The sequence below is a fragment of the Alligator mississippiensis genome, chromosome 9, assembly GCF_030867095.1.
Source record: "Alligator mississippiensis isolate rAllMis1 chromosome 9, rAllMis1, whole genome shotgun sequence".
NCBI classification, from domain to species: domain Eukaryota; kingdom Metazoa; phylum Chordata; order Crocodylia; family Alligatoridae; genus Alligator; species Alligator mississippiensis.
Window position 1 is genome coordinate 15,524,152 of NC_081832.1, and position 24,923 is coordinate 15,549,074.

A 24,923-nucleotide genomic window follows, 5' to 3' on the forward strand; every position below is an offset into this window, starting at 1 on the left:
CTGTTAAAAGTGTTAGTGGTATTCCACATGCTGCAGTGGATTTCTGCACCACAAACACCATTTTATATCCTTTACAACGGTGCACATCTAACAGTGGACAATAAATCTCTCTCACTAATTACACATCCAGCTTGTTATAACCATCATAAAACAACTACAGCTGGTAAAGCCATAAAATGATGTCAAATCATATTTCTGCTTGCTAAAGAGAAGCAGGATTATTTTCCAATCTCTTCACGAAGCTGCAGTGTTTAAAGCTATGTGCAGAAACAGCTGCCAAATAGGTCATCAACCTTAAATTAGGTAATGGTATTGTCTTTATTCCTCCTCATTTAAAAATGTTTGGCATGATGTAACTCAAAGTGATCAAACAATTATAAATAAGGGAACTGCCATATACATAAAAACCCACAAAATTCTAAATACAAGTACCATTTTTTCAGAATTCCACAGCAGCCAAGTTCAACTACTTCAAAGTTTCCTCTAACACTTACAGAATGGATTCCTTACATACATGACATAATCAGTTCGGGGGACAGATTTTCCAAGGTATTTAGGTACCTAATAAAGCAGACAAGTAGTTAGTATGCCAAGGGTGAAAATACTACCAGGTTCTTTAATGCCTTAAAAAATATCTGGTCTCAGTTGGCTATTTAAGGTAAATGGTTGGAAGATGCAGTGCTGTATGTGGGTTGGCCAAAGGAAAAGATCTCTTGAGAAAACCTCCAATATATATATATATAACTCTGTGATTCTTATGAAAACAATAGACCAACCGAAAAACATTACCTTGTTCAGGCTAGACATACTATTTCCCGCCTGGTGGATAAGCTGTTTTTCCTAGGAGACGTGTCTTTGAAAGAACAACAGCTCAGTGTCCTGTCTAGTAGCAACTGAACAATATAAGCTTTTGAAGAAAAGGGTCTACACACAATATGACGGGGAACCTAAATTAAATTTTCACATGTTTGAGGGAAATACTACAAGACTTATAGTACAAAATTTGTCTGAGCATAACAGGAGCATCTGTTTGAAAAGATGCCTTGTTAACAGCCCCCCACAATACCCATTGCAATTTGACTGGACAAACAGTAATGTTAAAAGAGATTATTTAAAATTTTACCTTCCCGTATCTGGATGCGAAGGTTCCCGTGAGCAAGGAGTGAAAAATAATTATCGTCTCGTCCAAATCCCACACAAACACACGCTGTAATGAAAGATAAGGGTGGGAGTGAAAGAGAGACAAATACATCCATACATTAAGTGTTTGCGGGACTGCATGCAATTAGGAAAAGATTTTACTTGGATATATCTTTTAATGGTAAAAAAACCCAAAAACCTACTTCAATCAGTGATGCCTCTTTAAAGTTGGTAAAAATAAAAAAAGAAGAATCAGTTCTTAGAAAGGTTCGCAGGAATATCAGTTCTGTTGGTCTGCTGCCCCAGCATGCATGGAAATATCAATGACTTAACTTACCAGGAGAACAGAACAACACAATCAAAAGATGTTAAAGTCCAGAGAACAGAATTTTGTCCACAGATTTTTTTTTTTTTAAACCGACTAACTATGGTTATAGATCCAAATGTCTAGCTAATATCATTTTTGCTCTGATCATTCTCTAGTGAATTATTTGCAAATCAGTGCCATGGTTTTTCATAGCTGGATTTATTAACAAACAAGGAATTAGCACGGTTACCTCAATCTCACTGTCAGCAGTGGGGGAAGGATCATTGCTTCTTTTTGATCGGCCTCGTACCTTTCCGTCAGATGCTCGGTGCTGCCTGTCGGCTTCTATATCTTTTACTGGTGTTGCTGCATATTCCCCTGTTGTGAGAAAAGGCATGCCAGTAAAAGCCTAAGTTTCATTATCTATTCCCCTTCACAAGTGTTTCTTTTAATACAAGAAAACGATATTAAGGCAAAGGTATGACAGATGGAATAACACCGATTCACGGAAAGTCTCTCAAGATGCTGCACCTTCACACACTGCAGTCTCAGGTGGGAAAATATGCCCCTCCACGTACTCACCCAGTGCAATGCGCAGACTTCCGAAACCTGGCCTACACATTAAGAATTTCACCAACTAGGTATGTTCAGAAAGGGAGTAAGCCTTTCTGAAACATGTGCATTAGGCTGGCTGCAAATGGATTTTGCCTGCTATAAAAAAAAGTCTGGCAGCATAAAACCCAAATGAACAGACTTCTTTGCCCTTTATTATGCCACAAACACCCACATTTGTGAGCACAAGGATTCCTAGTCACTGTTTGTGGCGCCTTTTTGTGGCCAACATCTCTTTGCTTATAGTGGCAGAATGCAGGCAGCCCAGGGCTTTCTCTGCTCCTCAGCCACCCCAGGCAGGCATTTCCAAGGTTTCAGAAGCCCAATCTTACATGCCTTTAAGGAGATTTCTGGGGCATGCACTTTTCACTGCTGAACCCCTAGTAAGGACATGTTCTGCAGGCATGAAAAGGGGAACCCCTATGGGACTGCCCCCCTCCACATTTGTAGGTGCATACCAGCATCCCCCTGCAGTGTGTGTATCATGCTGCCATACCCTGAGTTGGCCTGTGGCCATCATCCCACAAGATCAGGCCCATGAAGACCTGGGGTGGCAGAGACCCCACCTGCAGGACCATGGTCCCAGAGATGCCTATGGATACCAGGGAAGCAGATCGCTGTGTCAGGATACATCCCAGCCCAGCTGATCCCACTCCAAAAATGATATCTGTTTATATCAAAGAGTTCTAGTGCACATGTGGTTTTGTCAGTATAAAAGTAGTAATTTGGCTGTCAAGTTTTGGGGTTTTTTTTATTTCCTAAACAGTATAAGCACTTATATAGTAGTATAACAGTGCTTGTACTGCAGAAGGGGGGGGGGGGGGGGGGGGGAGACGGACGGACGGACGGACGGAGAATAGTTGGTTTAATTATAGTAGAATAATTAAAGCTGCAAAACCTTTAAATCTACACAAATAGCAACATGGTGAAAAAAAAAAAAATCTCTTCATGGTGGTAAGGACAGATATTTTTGCAGAACTGACCTAAATCAGCGGTCACCAACCAGTCGATTTTGATCAGGGCTGGACTCAATGATCCTCCGGGGTCCCTTCCAGCTCAAATTGTCTATGAAATCTATTAAATTGACTGGTCGATCGTGGAGCCTCTGACAGTCAATCTCAGTCTATCAGAGGCTCCATGATCGGGAGCGGCAGGAGGCACGTGACTGGGCTGAGCCTTGCCCCCTGCTGCCCGGGCTGGGCTAGGTGAGTGGGGTCAGAGCCTGGGCAACTTGTCCAGGGCGGGTAGGAGGAGGGGTGCCAAAAAGTGATCTTCACCACAAAAAGGTTGGAGACCACTGACCCAAATAAGCAATGTTTGTTCCAAAGGTTTTGTGTTCGAGCTGGTCAAAAATTCAAAAGGGTTTACAATCATTAAAAAAAAACAACTGAATTATGACATTTGTAAAAGGGTATCTTCCTTTTTAAAAAATCATCACTTCATATAAAAATTCTAACACAAAACCTTTGGAACAAACATCACTTATTTAGGTCATTTCTGGGAAAAAAAATATGAAGAGATTCTTTTTTTCACCATGTTTATTACATATTAAACTTGCTTTTGTGTATTTTTTTAAAGTATTTTCTTCCTCCATTTCCACCTCTCTCCCTGGAAAAACTGGAGGGGGAGGAAGGAAAGAAATTATGATTCAGGTTTTAAGAAAAAAAGCAAAATTACCAAGATATTTTTTGTGAATTGTCTTTATTAAAAAAGGATGTTTTTCAGCAAGTATATGTAAATATATGCAGCTCTATGATGTTTCTAAATAAATATGCCTTTTAATTTAGTTTAGCTGTTTAAGAGAAGGCAACGGTTTAAGAGCACTGGCAAAGTGTAAGTCAATACAATGTAACGTTTCAGTTTTGATAGGATTCACTTTCATAAACTCCTCTTGAGATCATTTCCCTTAAATGACAAATCTTTAAACATTTTTCTTTTTACCTTGCTAACTTGTAGCTTCTCAATCTTTCTATCTCTAGGGTTGTTCATACAAACCTTTTTAAATCACTTTTTCTTGAAAAGGCTGAGATAAGATCTAAGGAACAGAAAATCCTCCAACTACTTTTAGAGCCATCTGCAATCTCTCTCTTTTTTCCAAACCTGTATTAGTTTATTTTTCTTTTTGAGCAACCACAGATGTTCAGTTCTGTTTCATAAGTCAACTGACCATACAATGGGTGTATATTGTGATTATCCACATATTATGTGGTATTTTATATAAATGTTATTGCATGCCAATGAAAATTTTACCAGTGAAGTGACATCTGAAGACTGCATTCAGATAGTACAGGAGGATAACAACTTGTCAGTGATTCCATAAACCACTTGAGCCCTCAGAGTTTAAGAACTAAGCACTCTAGGAGATTCCTGGATAATATCAAAGGTAGTGGTGCCTTTATGTGGCATCCATAATTGTCATTAAGTTCAACTTTTCTGTTGAATTTTTGTTGCTGTTGGGGAGACAAATTCTTAAATTCTTTTAACATCATTATTTGTGAATTTAGATACTAGAGGGAGCTGTTAGAGACTTGCTTAAAAACTAAGTATGGACTGTAAATCTTGAAATTTTCAATATTTGGGCTTATTAGTATTTTGGTTTGAGCTTATTGCTACTACCAGTGACCTATTAATGCTACTCTTATGTGTAGGTCAGGAGTAATATCTTTATTTTTCTATGTTAGCTTTTATGGAAGGACATCAAACCACTCAAATCAGGAATACATTTGAAACAAAAAAAAAATGCAGAAATACTCACAAAAGCAATATAAACTCTCTTTATAGGGCTTATAATTTCTGATTTTTTTCTCTAAATCTGTGCCTCTTCCCTAAACCTGAAGTCACATTTTGCTGCTGACACTGTACTACATATGAAAAACTGCAGATGTAAATAAAACTTTGCTGTGAACTCAATTCCTTTTTCGTGTAAACAAATGCATTTAAAAAATCTGATAGCAAACTTGCATTATTTATGCCCAGATGACTGAGCTTGCAAAACTGCAGTTTGGTTTTAAACAACAGCATGGCTAAACCTACCAGACAGTGGTTCTGTGCTCTGACTGGTGATGTTGTGTGAAGATTCTTGCAGAGAGTAAGTGGATGTTGGGATAGCTGTTGGACTGATACTATTTGCCGATACATATGGAGAGTTGTAAGAAGAGCTGTAGTACTGCGAGTACTGGCTTTGAGGAAAGCTCGGATAGGATGAGTATTCCTTCAGGGGGAGAGAGAGAGACAGTGAGTAACCATTCTGTATCGCAGGCTCTGTACCTAAAAAAACAAATAGGCAAGCTAATAGGTTCAGCAGATGTTGGTCTCATAGGTCTCAGTTAGGCATACAGATACCCAGAGCTCCTAGATACTTCTTCCAAAGAACTTTTGCCTTTTTGTCATATTCACTCATCATTTTTGAGTACAGGTGCAGTAACTTTTTTGTAGGGGAGTATTGTGGATTAGTTTCTCAAAATGGGCAGCAGCAAGATTGAGGGTCGCTGTAAACAATTTCCTTAAAAGAAATGTAAAAGAAGGAAGTTAAAAAAAAAAAAATGGAGGAGGAGGAAAGTATAAACATTTGCACTCTCTCTCTCGGCCTTGTGATTATCCATAGATTTCTGAACAGCTGCAACACTAATTACAAAACAGAAGAAGAAAAACTAAAACATTTTGCAGAAATTTCCAAGCACCTGAAATTTTCTAACCACTGTGGCTAATAAATTAATCTTTAAATGATGTACCTTTCCCAAAGTTTAACTATCTAGGTAAAATGTAACAATAATCCCTTTCCAGCTCACTGAAATGCCATATCTAGGAAACAAACATTGTAAGCAACCTTGGACCTGACTGACCTCAATGAAGTGAGTCCCTGGCTAAGTACAGACAGTCAAAAACCCCGAGGCTGAACTGATTCAATCTCTGCAGGTTAGTCTAAGCTGCATAGACTGAACTGATAACTAAGTAAACAGACATTCACTTTTGACTCCAGAAATGCAGCCAGATGCCTGCAGTGGTTCAGGCCAGAAGCTGAAGGGCACTAGAGCAGTGGTTCCTAACTGTCGGGCTATGAAGGGTTGGCTGCTGGTCTGCAGGAGGATTGGTTGCCAGACTGGAAGTGACCGTAGACTGGCAAACTGCGGACTGGAAGTAACCAGCATACTGTGGACCAGCAGCTATCCTCCCCCTCTATGTGACATTGGTCAGGCCACAGTTCTGGGAGTTGCACTTCAGGAGGGATGTGGCCAGCATCGAGAGGGTCCAGAGGAGGGCCACTTGCATGATCAGGGGGCAGCAGGGCAGGCCCTATGAGGGGAGGCTACGAGTCCTGAATCTGTTCAGCCTCCATAAGAGAAGGCCGAGAGGGGATCTGGTGACCATCTTATAAACTTACCAAGGGAAACCAGCAGGGAATGGGAGAGACCCTGTTCCCCCGAGCGCTACCAGGAGTAACTAAGAATAACGGCCATAAGTTGACTGAGAGTAGGTTCAGACTAGACATCAGGATGCACTACTTCACAGGCAGGGCAGCTAGGATCTGGAACCAACTTCCAAGGCAAGTGGTGCTCGCTCCTACCTTGGGGGTCTTCAAAAGGAGGCTAGATAATCATCTTGCCGGGGTCGTTTGGGCAGGAAAGAATGCTGGAGTCATAACAGGGGGTTGGATTTGATGATCTGCTCAGGTCCCTTCCGACCCTACCAACTATGAAACTATGAAACTCAAGTATGCTGGTCACTGCTGGTCCAGTTTGCTGGTCCACAGTCACTTCCGGTGCACAGTTTGCCAGTCCTCAGCATAAAAAGGTTGGGAACCCGTGTGCTAGAGCACTCCTCTCTGCTTGGCTGGAGCAGACAGGTTGGGCCAAGGCTAGCCAGCCCACCCTGTGAAGTGAGGCTTGTGGGAGAGGCATAGAACATCCTGGGAGGCTGGGGGACTGTGAGTTAACTTGAATCTGGAGGGGATCTGGAACAGAAGTTCAATTAACTAATTCAACCTAAATCAGTTAATTCTAATGCTACATCCATCCAGATTTGTCTTAAACCGGTTTCGGCCATTTTGAAAGAGGTTTATGTACTCTGAACTTCTGTTGTGTTACAGGTTTGAACCAGTTTCCAATCACTTATATCAGTTTATGTGTAATTTCTGCCCCAAGCCCCTCTGACTGCATAGGTGAAGCATAAAGAGAGTAAGGGGGCATGTGCCCCCCCCCCCCCCCGAGAGTGCTGGTGCCCCCCTGACAGTGAGCGCTCCGGCTGGTGCCCCCCGAAATTGGTTCTGCCAGCAGCACAGCAGTGGCAAAAGTGCTGGTGGCGCACTTGGTGACCAGCCGTTGGGGGACCCCCAAAATTGGGAGGCACCAGTCACCCATGTCTGACTGATTCAATGTCTGAGCCTTTTAGTGAGGGATAAATGAGTTATACTATTCACTGTACTGTAAGATTTGATAAGACACATAGAGTAATTAAATGGGACAGTGTCAAAGCTGGAAGGTCTAACATACTAGTAAATACCTTCCATCTGTCTTTTGCTTTTCAGGAATCCATAGGCATTGCACATCAGTCCTTTAGTTTGAGTCTCTGTTCCTTCCTTGTGAGGTCAGATATTGAAATGTACAATAAAATGTAAAGGGGGGGGGGAGGGGTTGTAAATTTTAGTCCCTGATGTACTCATTTAATTTCTTATGAATGGAGAGATACTGCAGTGTGCATACACTCACCGTTTAGGGAAGCACATGTCAGTGACCTGCAAGGCACAATCTAGCATGCCGGGGCACTTGCTGATAGAATGGTTTGGCTGTTATCAGTAGTGCAGTCCTCATTTTGGGAGAGTGAATAGACGTTCCAGAATAAGGAAGAAGAATTTAAAAAAACAACTTTTTATTGAAAGGTAGTTCAGATGTGCGCACTCCAGTCCTGAGAATTGTAATCATGGAATAAATGCGGCTTACCAAGGTTTTCTTAAGCTTAATTCAAGGACGTTTTTTTTGTTTCTTCATGCCACCAAGGAATATTCGGAGGCTGAATTATTTAACTTTTTTTCCCCTTTGTACATGCATATGCTTCCTGCCCCCCAACTTTTTTTGTTTGTTTAAAAAAAATTGGAATGCCATGCCAAGCCTGACCTTCTCAGATTTGTTCAGAGGACTTTTTAGGGGTTTCAAAGGTATATCCTGTGAACTCTCACCATTTAACCTTGTGGATTACACCAGGAGTTAGCAACATTTTGGGGCAGAGTGCCAAAAAGACTTGCAACCTCAATTTACAAGATGGCGTACCAGGGCAGACAGCAGGGGAGCCACAAGGTGCCTGATCCTTGTTGTGGCAGTGCTGTTCCAGCCCCTTCCCCACCGTCTGCCCAGAGGGGCACGTGCCAAGCAAACTGCCTTTGTGTTCCAAGCTCTGCCAGGGGTTGCCTATTATACCTTTCCCTTGTTAATAAACACTTTGTTTGCCATAGCCATTGGTGTTAAGAGAGGTGTTAGCCAGAAGTCAGTTGTCCTCTCAATTGTTCAGGTTTTAATCTGTTGTGAAAACTTTAGTAGTTGTCAGTTACCACACAGTTCTCAGTAATGGGGTAAAACTCAAGTTTCCAGTATAAAAAACAAGTTGGAAAATAAACTTTTAAAATCCATCACAAAAATACTGGAGGCACAAGTTAAAATATTTTACCGTCTTGCAGCCCCTCTTACATTTCAGAGGCATTTCTATTGGTCTCTACTAACCACAAATCCTTAAACTGAAAATTAAATAATAATGAAATAACCTGCTGTTGTCATGAGGATTATAGCAACTTCCACGTGGGGAAGGAACTGGAAATAAACGGCACGGCTGCAAAAAGACTTGCTTCCCATGTCTTCATGACTGACACAACTAAGAGTAGTTCTTACAGTCTTTACTATTAAGTAGTCTTGGTGTCCTATACACACAGTGTTTTTGCGTGCACATGTACATGCGTGTAAAATGGTGGCAACAAGTGCAAGTTATGATGTCCATAAATAGGTCTGTACTCAAATAAGAAGCAGTACAGATGGCTTAGGTAGCTCATTATTCATCAGGCTCTGTGTAGTACAGTTCTATGTTGTTTATTCCACATTTATTACATAAAGACAAGAGAGCAGAGGAAGAGGGTGTAATGGAGGAGCATTCTGTAGGTGATGGAAAACTTTACTTAAAAAAAAAGCTGTTAATATGATACTGTGGGTTCCCACAAGAATATTTTCAACATTGTAATCAAACTACTGCTCCAGAGAAGGGAATGCCAGAGGAGAGAGAGTTTTGTCAGTGTTCTGTTGCAAAGACCCCTGCCAAGCCACTGCTGTGTCCACATGGATACGTGTGTTTAACCAAAACCAACTTATGTTATGACAGTTGCTAGGCCAGGTATCTATAGAAATAATTTAGGGTATCTACATTTTAGGAAATCTAATATATATGAATATTAGGAGAATCTCTCTTATTTGGGGTGTTTAAATAAAGGCCAGGAATAGTCCTGATAATTGTTGAGGACGTACCTGATGCACAGTGCTGAATCCTGCAGAATTAGCAAGGCCATTGGCTCCTTGGTAAATCCCTGATGTGCCTAAAGAAAATAACATCACATTTGCATATAACAAAATTCCTAGAATGAAAGTAACCGTTACACAACAGGAGGAAAAGTACATTTCTCCGGCCAGTTTGGTGCCATAAAACACCATGTCACAAATCCATGGAAACTACAAAACAGTTTCTGGTGTCATAATTTGGGCTCCTGTTGAATATTGCTTAGTAAAAGGCATGCAAAGGTAACCATCAAATGCACTTTAATAATATATAATGGAGCTGGAAGTAGTAGCACACTGAAGCTGGTAAATAGTAATTCAAAGGAAGTTTGCAACTTGGGATATTGTATAAAATGATTTGCAGTATTACAAAACATATCAGGATAGAACTTCCAAAACCTCTTCCTGAAATCTAATCACGAAAATGAATACCTCTAGTTGTGCATCCTATCAGTTGTTCATATATGTGTATGGGCATACACAACATTTACTATGCAACTGTGTCCTTGAATCTCGGTCTTGGTGGACCAAGTGCAAAGTTATTTTAGGACGAAGCTTGCTATTCTGGTCCCCATCAAGATACTATGCAAAGACTCCCAAGTTTACAGCTGATGGAATCATTGTACAGTCCTGGGGGCATGGATGCTTTGTGGCTCACATTTGTATGATTCTCTTTGATTTATGTCTGGAGCACAAGCTAGCCACCCTTAGAAAGAATTAATTTTGATGCAATGTGTTTTGTTGCTGGGTGTGGCAGGAGAAAGGAAAGGCCTTAACAATTTGGCATCTGGTAGGAGAAGTAGTAATGGTGAAATAGAAGATTTTGCTGCTTCCTGTCTTCAAGATGGTCCTGAAAAAGTTATTTTAAGTCCAGTGTACAAACTCTTCAGGGAGTTCCTTCTTTAGTCCATTAAGTTGGCCTCCTAATTTTTGCAGCCATGGGCTGGTTACAGCTCTGACCCTAAGCTGCCTCTAACACACAGAGGCAGCTCATGATGCAAGCTGGCAGGCTCTATAGAGTATTTCAGGTTGCAGCTCATAATCAGCCTTAGCTCCAGTTGAACATTTAGGGCAGCTGTGACCTGTGAATTAGGTGTGGTCTTTGTGCTCCAGCAGGTTTTCAGCAGGCCCTTAGTTGTACATCATTCAGTCACCACCTTGCATTGAGACTAAGAATCCTAGGAACCTAATTGTAGATCCATGCAAGTCGTATTTTCTTACTCTGACTCTTGCTATATTAAACGCTCTCCCTTTACATATTGGGACCTTTGTGACCAGTGCTGCCTTAACCAGAGCATAGAAACAAATGCCTCTCAATGTCTTCACATGGTGTCCTTTCTCCAGTTTGTTTTTAAGACCCTAGATTAGCTGGGGAACAGACAGCTGAACAAACTGTAGCCCGCCAAGTGCAGTCACAAAGCACATGCAGTGAGAAATATATCTCATGCCAAAAAGAAATGAGAAGGAAGATCTGCCTCCAGAACTAATTTGCTGCTCTGTAGCCTTGAAAAGAATAAAAAGGAGGTGGAGGAGGGAATTGTGAAGAACTAAACTTCTTTTCCACTATGGCCCCATGTATCTTTGACTCTCCCATTTCTTCCTCTGGGCACCCTCCTTTCATTCCCCAACAGAGCTGCAGATTCAGATGCTATATTTCATACAACCAGGACCTAAAATATGTACAGCTGTTCATTTTTTGGTGAAATACATTCACCCCTAGGAGAATCTGGGAGTAACAGACCAGGCCTGGTTTTCAGGACAAGCAGTTCAGGAAAGAATGAATGCAGGGCAACCGTTGTCTTCAGCTGGTGCAAACCACTGAAGACCTAGATTAGTGGGGCATACCCCAATGCTCTTGTAAGTTGAAGCATCTCCTGCAGCAACTTTGCCTCCTACTTGCGTTACCGTAGGGTGCAAAGACCTCCAATATATGTGACAATCCTCCCTTCTGGACAAGCTTAGAAAAGGATTCCAGTAGCTACAATTCAATCAGCTAGATATTTCCCTGTCACGAGCCCCCCACAACTGTAGTTACTTCTTGGTATGTTTTTTATGTGCCTAGTACCACCTAGAACGAACAGATTCTTATAGAAACCAAGCATCTCACAACATTGTGGGGAGGAAAGTACCAGAGCCCCGGTGCTTACAGGCAAATACAACTTTCACAGAACACAAAATGGCTCTCATATACCGGAGCTCAAAACAATACTGGGGCGAATTTTTGATCCTTCTAAACTGTCAATTTAAAATGATCCATCATTTTTTATTAAAGCTGTCAGGAAGAGGATGAATTACCTCTAGGAACTCGTGCTCTATGTGTAAATTGTGATGAGATCATGTTTATTGCTGTGCTACTTGCACATGATACAGTATCGTCCTGTTTTCTAAACTATTAGAGATAATTATATAAAAGATGAAGCTCCTTGCAATATTGGAAAGAACTTGGATTGAACTTCGCATCAGCTGTGTAATCAAAGACTGTGTGTGTGTGTGTGTGTGTGTGTGTGTGTGTGGAGGGCTTGCGCTGCCTAGTTTCCTGCTGAATTCAAGACTAGATTCTATATGGTGGATTAAGTCCTTTAAATATATAGTGAAAAAAGGAAAGTGCTGGAGAGTTTGTTTCTGTGGGGAAATATCTACTAAAGATGACAAAAATATTCAGTGCACTGAGGTGTCATGGCACAATCTCCTTCCAGATTTGTACAGCCTAGTTATTTCACTATGGAAAAAGAATTCTCCATAGCTTTACCCTTCAGTGCTTGGAAAAGGTTTAGGCAGCAAACCTGGGAAGTTAAGTTGAAGGTAGATACAAAGTAAGAGCTTGAGAATGCAACTTTCTGCATACAAATACTGTTCATTGCCATGACACCCCAATCTGAAAGGGAGTTTCCACATCTTAAAGACCAGGGTTGACAACCCTCAGCCTCTCTGCTGAGACTACCAAATAGGCAATACTGCCAGTCATGTGAGAGGTGGCAAAGGATGCCTGCTTTTTGGGAACTGGAGCAAAATGCACCACCTCATTTCTCTCAGACCACCAAATATACCCATTAGGCAATGTCTTTCAGTTACTGGTCTGGATCTAAATCAGCAACCTCACTCTGTATCACATTTCCAATTCCTTAAGCATCAGTTCTCTTTCATTAGGATCAAAAATTCCACACTTCTGCCTCCTCTACCATCAGACTCAGACTGTGAAGGTAAAATATCCACTCAGGACAGCCCTCTTCTTTCAAATTGCTCAGAATGGCCTGCTTCCAGAAGATACAGCTCTTGGAAAAGTGGACCAGCTGGGACTAGTAATAATTCAGAACCTCTGTCCTGCTGAGTATGAATATTTGAAATATTTACTTTTTTTTTTTTTCCAACCAGAACAAGTAGTTCTGAAATATTTTGATTACAGGTTTTTTTCCTATCAGTTGCATGAGTTGTCAGGTCAAAACTCCAGAGTCAAACCCTCAACCAGGACATCATTAGTTGATGTATACTGTGGCTCCTGCTCCTCTACACACAATACCACTTTTTTTGAGAAGGAATTTCCAAAAGTATCATTAAATCATCAGCAGACAAGGTTCCTTGGGTGAATTTGATATCTTTTCTTAGACCAACCCAGATAGTTGGAGAATAGTTATTAAGCAAGCTTTCAGGTTCAAAAACCCTTCGTCAGGCTAAGGAAGCGTCAGCAGTTGCTGCGTGCTCTTCCTGGATGGAATGAAAAGTAAAGAAGCCAGGGGCTGGGCTGGGGAGTCAGTTGCCAGGCAGATTGTAATGTGTCAAAAATCCAATGTCTATGTTTAGTCCATGATCTCTAGTATCCAGGAGGTTGATGAAATGGAGCTCGTAGGCTCGTCTCGGGGAAGTGTTGTGTAAGTTTCCCTTGAGGATCAGGACTGAGAGAGATTGGAGAGAGAGTGGCCCTCCTGTGAGAAATGTGCCCCCACCGGTAATTGGGTGTTTCTGTCTTTGATGGATTTCCAGTGTCCGTTCATTCTGGTGCGCAGTTGTTGTTTGGTCTCTCCTACATATCTTCCATCAGGGCATTTGGTGCATTGGATGAGGTATACTACATTTCTGGAGGTGCAGCTGTAAGATCCAGGGATGCTGCTGGCTCTGTTGTGGGGTGTAGTAATATAATAGTGGGGGTGGTGGAGATGTGGGGGCAGGTTTTGCATTTCTTGTCCTGGCACGGTCTGGATCCTTTTGGTGTGTTCTGGGCTTGAGGGAGTTTGCTTCTGGTGATGAGGTTGGCGAGGTTCGGTGCTTGTTTGAAGGCTAGGATCGGTGGCTCTGAGAAGATCTTTTTAAGAATAGGGTCTCTGTCTAGTATGGGTTGCAATTTTTTGAGGATTTTTTGTACAGGTTCAAGGGAGGGGCGATACGTCATAACCAGCGGTGTGCGATTTGTGGGGATTTTTCTTCTGTACTGCAGCAGTTCTTCACGTGGTATCCGGGTGGCTCTTTCAATTCAATTTAATAAATCATCAGCATTCATGTTTTTCCTGACTCTTCAGTCCCCGAGTTACTAATTTATTTATAGCTAGAAGTGCTACATGAGTGGGGGGAAGCAAAAGGTTCTACAACCAGATTGTACTGAATGCAGAAATACTTGGCCATTCCTAATAAGACTATTATCATCATCCAACAGCAGTGTGGCACTAATAATTAGGTGCATATTTTTTATTGCTTCTCCTTAATCTCCAGAGCTGCTCTCTCACTTTCTGGCTATATTTGGTGTATTATGGATGTGTGAAGAAGAGACATTTATCTGTCTATCTTGGTAGGTCAGTGTCATCCAGCTTGCATTCAAACTCCCATTTTTAAATCAAAAATACAGCCTAAGATTTCTCCCTTTGGATCCTCTCCATATGGAGTGCAGCTCACATCTGTGTTCAATCAAATCAGTTGCTAAATGTCACAATGCGCTCATTCACAGGTAGCTTAAAAACATTTAGCTGGTAATAAAACAATCTGGGGCTAGAAGAGAATAGCTCTTTAAATATACCGTACTGAAAATCTTTCTGTCAGCAAGCTCATTGAGTACAGGGGGCAGAAGGGTATACTGACCACTGTGGACATGGGGTGGGGGCGGCGGGGGAGAAGTGTAGGTGAGTGGAAAGGAAGACTTACCTTCTAGGGCTACTGCTGCCACCACTGCAGCAACATCAGCCCCACTCAGGTGGCAACAACATTGTGGTTTGGCTCCCTGGGAGCTGACCCTAGAGCCCCATTTGCTCCCTCACCTGGTACATACTGGGTGCAGAACTATGCCTGCTCTGGCAAAGGTTCCCCAGGGGGTGAGGGGGCACCATTTCACTCACCTGCCAGCTACACTGATGGTGTGGCACTGCTCTGCCCAGCTCCTATGGCCAAGCAGGGCTGCTCCCACCATGACAGACTTCCAGGAGGCAAATCTGCTGCCCGGGGCTGATGTCCCATTCATATCACCCTAGTAATGCTGCTGGTTCCTACAGAGCAAGGGTGTTAAACTCACCTGGCCCTGCAGGCTGGATGAGTGGCACAGAGCTGGTCCTTATCCCCAGCCTAAGACCTTCAGAAATCTGGCTTTCCCTCCAGTTAGGCTTGCACAGGGATCTGGAGTGTAAGTGCTCTGAAGCAAACTTCCAGGAACCCCAGAGGCACCACCACAAAGGCCCAGGTTCTCTTGACCCACTAAAATCCTCATGCACCTTGAGCACTATCCCAGCTGTCTATTTTTGACCCTTCCTCTGTAGCTATGTCCCACTTGCACAGCTCTTCAGCACAAGGCATATTAACCTCAAGGTGAACTTTACAGTAATTTTACAAACATACAAATTTGCAACTATGCAAATTATGTGCATATACTTTTCATAGACTGCCCCACACACAATTGCACAAGATTTTACTATAAAATGTAAGAGCTTCCATAGTAGCACTTTATAAGAACCAATAAGGAAAGCCAAGTGTCAGGGGCTTCTGAGAAGTTACTGGGTGTACACCTACAGTGCTATTTATCGGTGTCTACCAAACTTAAGGAGGTGGCTGGCTGATTTTATGGGCAGATCCCGGGGCTAGCCACCATTTTTGCAAGCTCAACGTGGCAGGCCACCTCCCCACTCTGCCTCTGATTGGCTGAGGGGCCCTAACAGTCTCCCCTCCCTTGAGATTGCCAGATGGCCCAAAATCTGTGGTTTAATTGCTTAACAGTATTTCCCTTAATGGCTTCTGTGAGCTTAATCAGGGGAAGCCAGGGTGCCATTAAGAGATACATTATTAAGCATGCCATTATTAAGCAATCTAAGCACTTAATTAAACTCTAAACTGAAATATCTTATTAAAATAAAGCTATACACAACATGAATTATAACCAATACCCACTCTATCCACTTTATTAACTAATATCAACTATATATTAAAGGACACTATAAAACATCGTTTACTAAAACTGAATGCTAACCTTGAGACAGACAATTCATGCTAGCTATTAAATGCTAGCATGCTGCATCCAGCCCCAGTTGCTGCAGAGAAGCATTCTCTGTCTCTGTGGGTGAACACTTGTCCATCCACTGAGTTCACTGGAATGGTGAGGCAGCATTTTGCAAGGACATAGAGATGTAGAAACCAGCCACAGACAGTGTTCCCGACACAGGCACAGGCATCCAGTACTCTGACAAAATTCACATAAGCAGCACATTCACTATTACGCTCTTTCTGCCATTCAGGGATAGATTTCAGTAGCTGAGGGTCACAACTTGGAGCAGGCACTGGTTGTGGTCTAAACTGCAAAGAGCACAAAGGAAGGTGGCAGTTGATTGCCTGAACTGCAGTGACAGTGATGGGTAGTACCGGTTCAGCTTCACATCTGTTGCAGGGAACAGTTCTGGTCTCCACTGGTTTTCATGAGGACAAACTGATAGTTCTTGTGATGCCCTGTCTTCAACCCAGCTCATCAGTTTGCATGTGTGGTGGATCACAGCCTGCTGGTCTTCAAGCCACATTAGAAGCTCCTTGAACCAGGTAGCATTTTCAGCCACAAACATCACTTGATCTTGAATGTCGACTCACCTTAAGAGATCGTGAAGTTTAAGCATGCACTGAGTGCTAGATGTGATTTCCAGCTCCTTGCTCACAAACGGCTGGTTAACCACACAAGGCTAACCACATTGGGGAACTGTGTGCACCAGATATGACTTACTAAAGACAGAATGTGCTCATTGCAGGTGACAAGAACTGCATTGGGCAGCATCCCTTGGAGCACATCAGAGAAAGCCTCACGCAGCATGGCATTGTAACAGGAATGCTGAGATCTTGTTAAATTATAAGCCATAGCTCACAATTAATTTCCCTATGGTCTGAGACAGTAGAAAAAAAAAAATCAACAGACACGATGTGAACCATGCTCTGTTTGAAACACAGGCGTGTCCTTGTCTGTCTGGCTCCCCAGTACACAGAAAATGTGCAGCATGTAGTTATCTTGAGGGTCGGTGGCTTCATGAGCCACAATGGAGAAAGAGTCATACTCTGCCAATGCAGACTTTGTGGACTCTACATACAAAGCAATCACTGCAGGGAGGCACAGGGAAAATTACCAGCATTTGCCACATTTTGGTTTAGGTAGTCCCTTAACTTCAGGTGACCAAGTTTCTCCAGCAGGATGTTTGCCACCGCAAAAGCCTCCATGAAGGAAAATGCCACCTCTCACCTTACCAAGCAGCTTTCTGTAGTCCTTTTTAAAAGTGAGGACATGGTTGCTTGTTTCTTGCTCTGACCTTCAGTCTCTGCAACAGCTTTTTGCTTCATGCGCTTTGGACTAAATATCGATCTATACTGGTTTTCCTTGACACATCCAGAGTCGCATTGCAGGCAGTACAGAACAGTCTGCTTCCATCTGTGCACAAGGTCCCTGCAGTATACTGTCTTACATGGTTCAGTGCTAAAATGTGTTTGGCCATCTTGGAGGATTTCTTTTCTCAGTGGTAATGCTGAAGAATTCTCCTCAAGCTGTAGCATGCTGTGCCAGTATGCCTGTGGCTGCTTTAAAAGCTGGCACCAAAACCCTCCTGCTTCCCTGACTGGTCCCAGACTGGATCGTGGACTGAGCCTATGTCAGGGGCTCAGCCTCTAATTTGTTCCCTTTCTCCCCCTTCTCCCTTTCCACTCCCTCACCCTTGTACTTCAGGACTGCAGGATTTCCAACGCTTCCCATCCTTTTCCATGCTTGCAGCTTGGTTTTGTTTTTGGGAGGTTTGGGGTTGGTTTTCTTCACAGCGAGCCCACCAAAATTGTGAAGCCCACCATTTTTTAATGAAATCTGCCCAGATTTGTGGTTTCTGCAAAAATCATGCAATTGCAAATTTGGTAGGTCCCTAGCTATTTAGGGTCAATGTTAAGGCCATACTCAGAGCCAGTGCAGTCTATCAGCAATGAAAACTTCTCAATTCGATCCTGATGGTGATTCTGCCAAATTGCATAGCCAGGGCTGGCTAAGGGTGGGGCTCACTGGTTTTGGGGTCAGAAGACTTAGGCCAATATGGGGTTCCCCTCATCATGGACTCCCCAAATTTCCTGTTCCTTATTTCCAGCCCTTGTAACTCTTACTTCCGGTCTCTATTGCACAAAATTAGAGCAAAGCATACAAGAAACAAGTAATTTTCAGTCTGGTTCCTATAAGGAGTCCACTCACAAAACAGGCTTTAGTATAGGGTGCAAGACACAGATAGAGAGGGGCTGATCATATAGCTCTGACTGGTTTGAGAACCACCCTCAGCACTGGTCTTAAATCTCAGCGTAGAAATACTGTGAGTGCCCTTTTCCAAGAAGGCTTCATTACAGACTGTCAGTGGACTGCTTATCTTTGAAAAGACTACTAGCAACCCAGTTCCCTGCACTGCATCCCTATTAAATTACAGGCAGTCCTGATTCACTGTGGTGTTTTCCATGTCTATGTCTGTAAAACTACCCACAACAGCATTTATTTTCATATGATTTTTCCATTAAAAAACATCTCTACACACCTCTCCTGACACTAATAGCATACCTCCTTACAGCCAAAAGCTTACCTAAATAGAAGACCACTGTAAATTGCCCAAGCTTGATTTATTACAAACTCCTCATAATGAACTCATCATGTTGTTAGAATTCCTAAGAAATTCTAAAGGTTATAAACCTCACAAACATCAGCTTCTCTCCCGTCTTTTCTATCCACGTTCAACTAATCATGCTTTTGTCTCCCTTCTGTCTCATTTTCAGAAAAGTAAGGATGAAGAAACAAGTTTTGCCCCACAGGCTGTGAGACCACAGTTATTCTCAATACCTTCACGAGCCAGTGCCTTACTGTTGTGGGAGTCTGTGCTTCTGGAGAATCAAGTGACCTGTTGGGTAATTTAGACCAATCCCACAGCCAGCACTGAAGAAGAGTTGTGTGATCCTGAATCTCACGATGAGTCGGTACAGAAAGGAGATATTCCCTGCCACTGCTACAGGTAAGCTGCTACATTTAAAACCAACAGAGGGTTTATTCCACTAGTACGTGCATTGTATAAATGAAGCACAGACTTTCACATCTGAATAGACATGTTTATGAAGATGGTACGTGAAACACAGGCAGAAGTAGTCAATGGGTGGAAAAAGTCTGGATGAAGGCAGGTGTCTGTAATGGGCAGTTGATGCTACAGTAGTAGTAACTTATGGATATGTGTAAAAATAAAGAGTCAAGAACTAAAGTGATCTCTCCAATGCACAGATTAATCACATAACTGCTCGAGAGATAGAGAGAGATCTCAAAGCATTTTTGATCATCCCATAAGGTTATAAAATAAAAGCCTGCAGAGTTCAGTAGTTATTTGTGGTGTTTTATAAACCTGCTCAATATGGTATGCACATTTTTACATGTAGCATTGTACATTTACAAGCTCTTGTTCCTTCAGGAAACAATGCTGATGGCAAGTGATGCAAGGAAAGTATGAGCTTAACTCCCAATAGAATTTGCATTAATCTACTATATGGCCAACATCTGGTTGGTGACTCTCATAGTCATTCAAAAAGTTCTTTGCAGCCTTTTAGCTATCTGACAACCTAATGTTTCCTGTAGTAAATACTGCTTCTCCAAGCTGCTACTTTTTTAGATAGAGGTTAAGCACTCATCAAAACTACCTCCCACCAACAATACTCCAGTGCCTTGTAAGGTTCCAAATTCTACAACATCTGCCTCCATTTATTGAGCAAGGAACCCCATAAAATGTTGCCCAGCTGTCAGCTGTGGAGGTATTCTGACAGTATTTGACACAAGAAAGGAGAAGACAAACTCACCCCATATGTACATTGCAACTTATGATTCAACTTTTTGCCATTAGACATAATGATCTCTTCTACCAAAGAGCCTGCCTGTTTTTCCTATCTAGAAGGGATTGGTTACCAGTGAGAAGAGCACGTATAATAACCTGGATGGAGAAAGTCTGGATTTGCATCACAGCACTATGGCTTTTCACAACAGTAGTTTCTGCCAAAGCACATTGTGCCTTTTGAAATGCAATGAATCCTGCAATACCAAATACTACACTGTGTTGTTCCTTAATTTATACCATTGATTTAAATATCCCCAGGAGACTTCTAGGACAGCTTTGTTCAACTTTTAGGTGACTTTCATCTCCACTAGACTGACTTGTGTCTGCTGGACCATCGTGCAGGTGTTCAAGATCCATTTTACAATGCAACGCTTCTGAATTCTGTCAAAGCCTTTTCCTTTTGCTGCTTTGCTCTGTGACTCCTAATTTGTTACTCAGCTCTCATGCACTGCATAGCTTTTAAAGCCTGATGAATAGGACAGCTGAATAGGTTTGGCTTTTACCTTCCTTTCAGTTTGCTCACCCATACAGGTATATATGCCGCTTAGAAATTTTAACGGCTCGAATGCTTTTTGATTGCTCACATTTGGTGTCTGGAGATTAGCCGTGAAAAAGCTCTTTCTAGGAAAGAGTTCCTTCTGATCAGCTTTGTTGTTTGCTAATACAGCTAGCATGGAAAATCAAGTTACCCCTTCTTTAAAAACAGATCACGAGGAAATAAAAAAAAGTGGTAAACAATGCTGTAACAAAAAACTTAGCTACTTTCAGAGAAATCCCACATCATACAACCTCTCAATAAAGTGGGCTTTACTTAAAGTCTTTGCAGAGGGACCAAAAATTAAACAGTTCTTTCACCCTAGTGGTGGTTAAACAAAAAAGAGGAATCAGGAATGAGACACTTGTTGGTTAGCATGAATGAAACCTGTATAGATTGCTTGCTACTATGTATACGGTACAGGTTTCCCTCGCTTTATGCGGGTTCTGCATGTGCAAATTCACTCTTATGCAATGACCATTTTTATACCAAAAATTTGTTATATGGGAGGTAAATTCACTCTTATGCGATCTGTGTGGTGGAAGCATGCAGTCAGCTGCTTTGTGTGGTACACTGTGGGAGTGATGAGCAGCAAAATATAGTCTCCTGTGTGGATCTGTGCTCCTTGCTAATTGTCTGCGACATGTATTTCTGTAGTTGCCATTCCCATTACAATAGTGCCATGCTTGTGTGCACTGTCTGCTGCTGGAGAGTACCAAAATTTGTATTGCAAGTGGCAGGAATGGGTCTGGGTGTCAGTACAGTCGAGGTCTTGGAACGTATCCCTATTGGTTACATTGTAAAGTGAGTTCCCTTTATGTGAATTTGAGTCATGCACTGTTTTCCAAGAATGCATGTACAGCATAGAACGAGGGAATCCTGTACCTGTTTGGCAGTTAGGAGACTTTCATTTGTAGGGCTATTAGATGCCTTTAAGTCCAGGGGTGGGCAATTATTTGGACTGGAGGGCCACTTAGGGAGTTTTGGTGTGCTGTTGCAGGCTGGGTCAGCACTAGCTCCTCCCTGCCCTCACCAGCTCACCAAAATTCCCTAAGTGGCTCTGCCCCACACACGGCTGGGTGGATGGAGTGTGGCCACAGGCAAAGGCAGTGGGGAGCGGTGTCTGGGAGTGGAACAGGCAGGTGAGGTCGGGATCTTGGGATGGGGAGAGCATGGGACTGGGGCACTGGCCAGAGCCGTGATCCACTCCCCACATGCCCCTGCCCACAGAACCAGCACCCATCACAGGGGATGCATGGGAAGCAGATTGTTGCTCTGCCCCGAGTCCTGACTCTGCACTGTCACGGTCCCCAATATCCCAGCCCTACCCATGTGAATTTCAGATGTGACCCGATTCAAACACATGTTCCATTCTTTGCTACCAAATATATTTCCTTTATGCATCAAAATATGTTGAAAGATAAAATTTAAAAAATAGGTCTTTTTCTGACTGACTTTTTATTACCTATATACAGTTCTATTATCCCCTAGAGATGGGGAACTGAACCATAAACACTTATTAATACTAAAGGTACATTGTTTCCTTTCAGTTCTATGCATATATTTGGCTGTAATGCATATTCTCAACAAGAATATATTATTCTCAACAAGATCACTTCATTGAAAGGAATCTCAGTAAAAAAATCTTTAAAATTCTTTTAAGGTACTTTAGTCTTAGAAATTTGTCAGATTTAAAAAAAATTAAGCTGCATATATGTTGGCATAAACTTAGATTGACACTTCAGAATTCTGTTCCATTGATTTAATGAATTAGCTACATTTTGAACCTAACTCTTTGGAAATTTCTACCTGTGTCTACATTTTAAACATCTATCAGTTATACTATCTATTACTTATACAGTCAGGATTCCTTGTAATCAGATGGAGGTCCTATGAGAATGTCTTCTGCATTCAGAACTGCTTTGTAATCAGAAGATTTTAATCACTTGCTGTCTAGGTCCTGATGAGAGGGGAAATAAGTACTTTAATGGGTCCTTTCCAACTAAAAATCAAATCTTATCCTTAAAAAATAAAAGGTGAGTATAATATAAACTGACAGGAGCTTGGAAACTTGGAGGCTGGCTCCCAAACTCTACCCAGGCTATTGCTTATGGGAAGAGATTTAACAGCTGCTGAAGAGAAAGAGCCAACTTGGACTTCACACATCCAGGATTTCACAAATGCAGAATAGTGTTTGCCTGTGGTATTAGATTCCTTTTTTTTTTTTTTTTTAAAAATGAACTGCCTTATTTTTAAGTCCTCTAAAAAGGCCCCCAGAATTTAAACATAGCATTCCATTAAAATATTTAAACCACATATTTATCTAAGCATTTATTTTGCAAGATACTATATGGCAGGCACAGCAGTTAGGCTCATGTAAACCTCAGATTTTCAGACTAGCTTTTACTGAGCCTTCCTCTTTTTCATGACCAAATAATCCTTTGGACAGCTAATGACATGATTTTCTTTTACATTAGTCCATGAGCTACTATTTATATCCATAATTTACTCTGATCATGAAAAGGCATCTTTGAAGTAATGAAAAGGAAACAGAAGAAATAACAGATTCTTGCTATATCTTGCAGCTTTGATTTTATAAACTGAGAGAGTACTGTGAAGATCAGCTGCTTCTAGCCAATGACACAAACTTCTTTTGAAAATGTTTCCTTGTTTCTCCATCTAAATTGACTTGTAATTCCTGGTTAATGCTTGATATCCATTTGTATATTGAGGGAACAGCTTTTCTGATTTCCATTGGCAAATGAGGCACAATACTGCACAGAAAAATTAAGAACATAAAATATTCTAAAAATATTCTAAAATAGACATTTATTTTTGAGATGCACAGAATAATATTCTGCATATTTCTGTAAGAGAACAGTCCTTGATTTCAACACAGAATCTATATTCTTTTCCAAAAAATAATTCAATTTTAAAGTTGTACATAATCTTATAGCACATTCATTACATGCCTAAAACTGGGCCTGCAGAAAGGAAAAGACTACCTTTTAAAATTTTGGGCAGAAGTCTCAAAATGTAGAAGTAACTTCCAGCTGAAATGTTTTTTTCTTGGTCTTGCCCAGCTAGCAGGATGTTCCTTTCTTCTCTCAACAGTTGCTGTCCAAATTCCATAATGAATCTAATTAACCTCAGCCCTGCATCCAACACCTCTCTTCTAGCTTTCCACTTTGCTACCATTCACAGTTCACCCAACTCCTTGCTTTCCAGTCTTATTTTGATTCCTCTTTCTCTCTTGTCCTCACCTCATCATTGCCCACAATTATGCCGGCAGACTTCAACTTTCCTGACAATAAATCATCTGATTCTCATGCCTGTTCTTTTCATGCCCTGCTCTTGATTCTTATTCTTCTTTCTCCTATCTCCAAGCTTGGCTTTCCTTCAACATTTAGTCATACTGCAAAGCGCTTTTGATGGAAATCTTAAGAGAAAACTTACCTCCCTCACTACAAATTCATTCCCTCTTCCTTCAGCTCTGCCATCTTGTTAGACTGAACAGCTCTACTTTTCTAGCCTAATTCACTGTTACACCCACATATCCACCCCCCTTTTGCCATCTTTTACTCATTCCTCAAACCACCCTCTTTTTAACTTCACTACTTTCTTTACCCTACTCTTCTCCTTAACTGCTCACTCTCCTCTAGCTCTTTCCCTTCCTGTTACACAAGTTTGCTTTAGTCCATCTCAACGTCGAAAAAATAATCCTTCAACTCTTGATCGCACACCTTTCTGCCTTTCATCTCTAAGCTGTTTACAATCGCTGTCTGGAGTTGCTCTCATTTTCATCCTAGAACCTCTGCAATCATGATTCTGCCCCCTATGCTCCACTGAAACCGTTCTTTTCAGAGTCTAGGAAGAAGTCGGACAAATCTCGGAACTGGTACTCCACCCTCATCCTCCTCCACACATTAGCAGCCTTTAATACTGTCAGCTATGTTCTTCATAATCCTGTCCTTTCTTGGTGCTCCTACTACTATTTAATTGCTCCTTCCACATCTCCTTTGAAGAATCCTTCTCATCTTCCACTCCAGCTTTTTGTGAGGGGTTCCAAAGGGCCCTGTCCTTGTTCTTTTCTTTCTCTCCCTTTGCCCCTACCTCTGAATAAAGTCATCTACAAGAATACAAATTAAACCAACAATATACAGACCTACTACTCTACTCCATACCTGTGTGATTTTGTCCAAACTAAAACCTTTCCTCATCTCTCTAACATTTTTTTTGTGGATGTCAAACCAACTAAAGCTCAATGTGACACATGTAGAGATGTTCACCCATCTATTATTCCCCAAGCCCACCACACTCCTTTCTTGATCATTCTGAACACCCCAGTTCCCACCATCTTTCCATCACTCAGGTCTACGATCTGCATGATCCAACTACTTAGGTCCTTGCATCTAGATCCCTTTCTGCATAACATCATGACTTTTGCTGTCCAGCCACACAGCTGAAATGTTTCTGGAAAC

At 41.8% G+C, this 24,923-nt stretch overlaps 1 protein-coding gene and 1 long non-coding RNA gene across 10 annotated transcripts in view; one reads left to right on the top strand and one right to left on the bottom strand.

Annotated features, from left to right (window-relative positions):
- The window catches only part of LOC109282466 (uncharacterized), a 237,135-nt gene that overhangs the window by 49,655 nt on the left and 162,557 nt on the right, over positions 1 to 24,923 (top strand). For all 4 annotated transcript variants that reach the window (XR_009464322.1, XR_002089458.2, XR_009464321.1 and 1 more), the window contains exon 3: positions 18,814 to 19,046. This is a non-coding gene — a long non-coding RNA (uncharacterized LOC109282466). The remainder of the gene's footprint in view (positions 1 to 18,813; positions 19,047 to 24,923) is intronic.
- Positions 1 to 24,923, bottom strand: part of EYA2 (EYA transcriptional coactivator and phosphatase 2) — a 143,907-nt gene that overhangs the window by 43,344 nt on the left and 75,640 nt on the right. For 5 of the 6 annotated variants that reach the window (XM_019484556.2, XM_059733175.1, XM_059733173.1 and 2 more), the window contains 4 exons: positions 9,559 to 9,626; positions 5,093 to 5,270; positions 1,698 to 1,825; positions 1,124 to 1,207 (listed from right to left, as the gene is read on the bottom strand). In XM_019484556.2, the coding sequence (XP_019340101.1) occupies positions 1,124 to 1,207; positions 1,698 to 1,825; positions 5,093 to 5,270; positions 9,559 to 9,626 (458 nt within the window). The remainder of the gene's footprint in view (positions 1 to 1,123; positions 1,208 to 1,697; positions 1,826 to 5,092; positions 5,271 to 9,558; positions 9,627 to 24,923) is intronic. The other variant, XM_059733174.1, reaches the window with a different exon arrangement.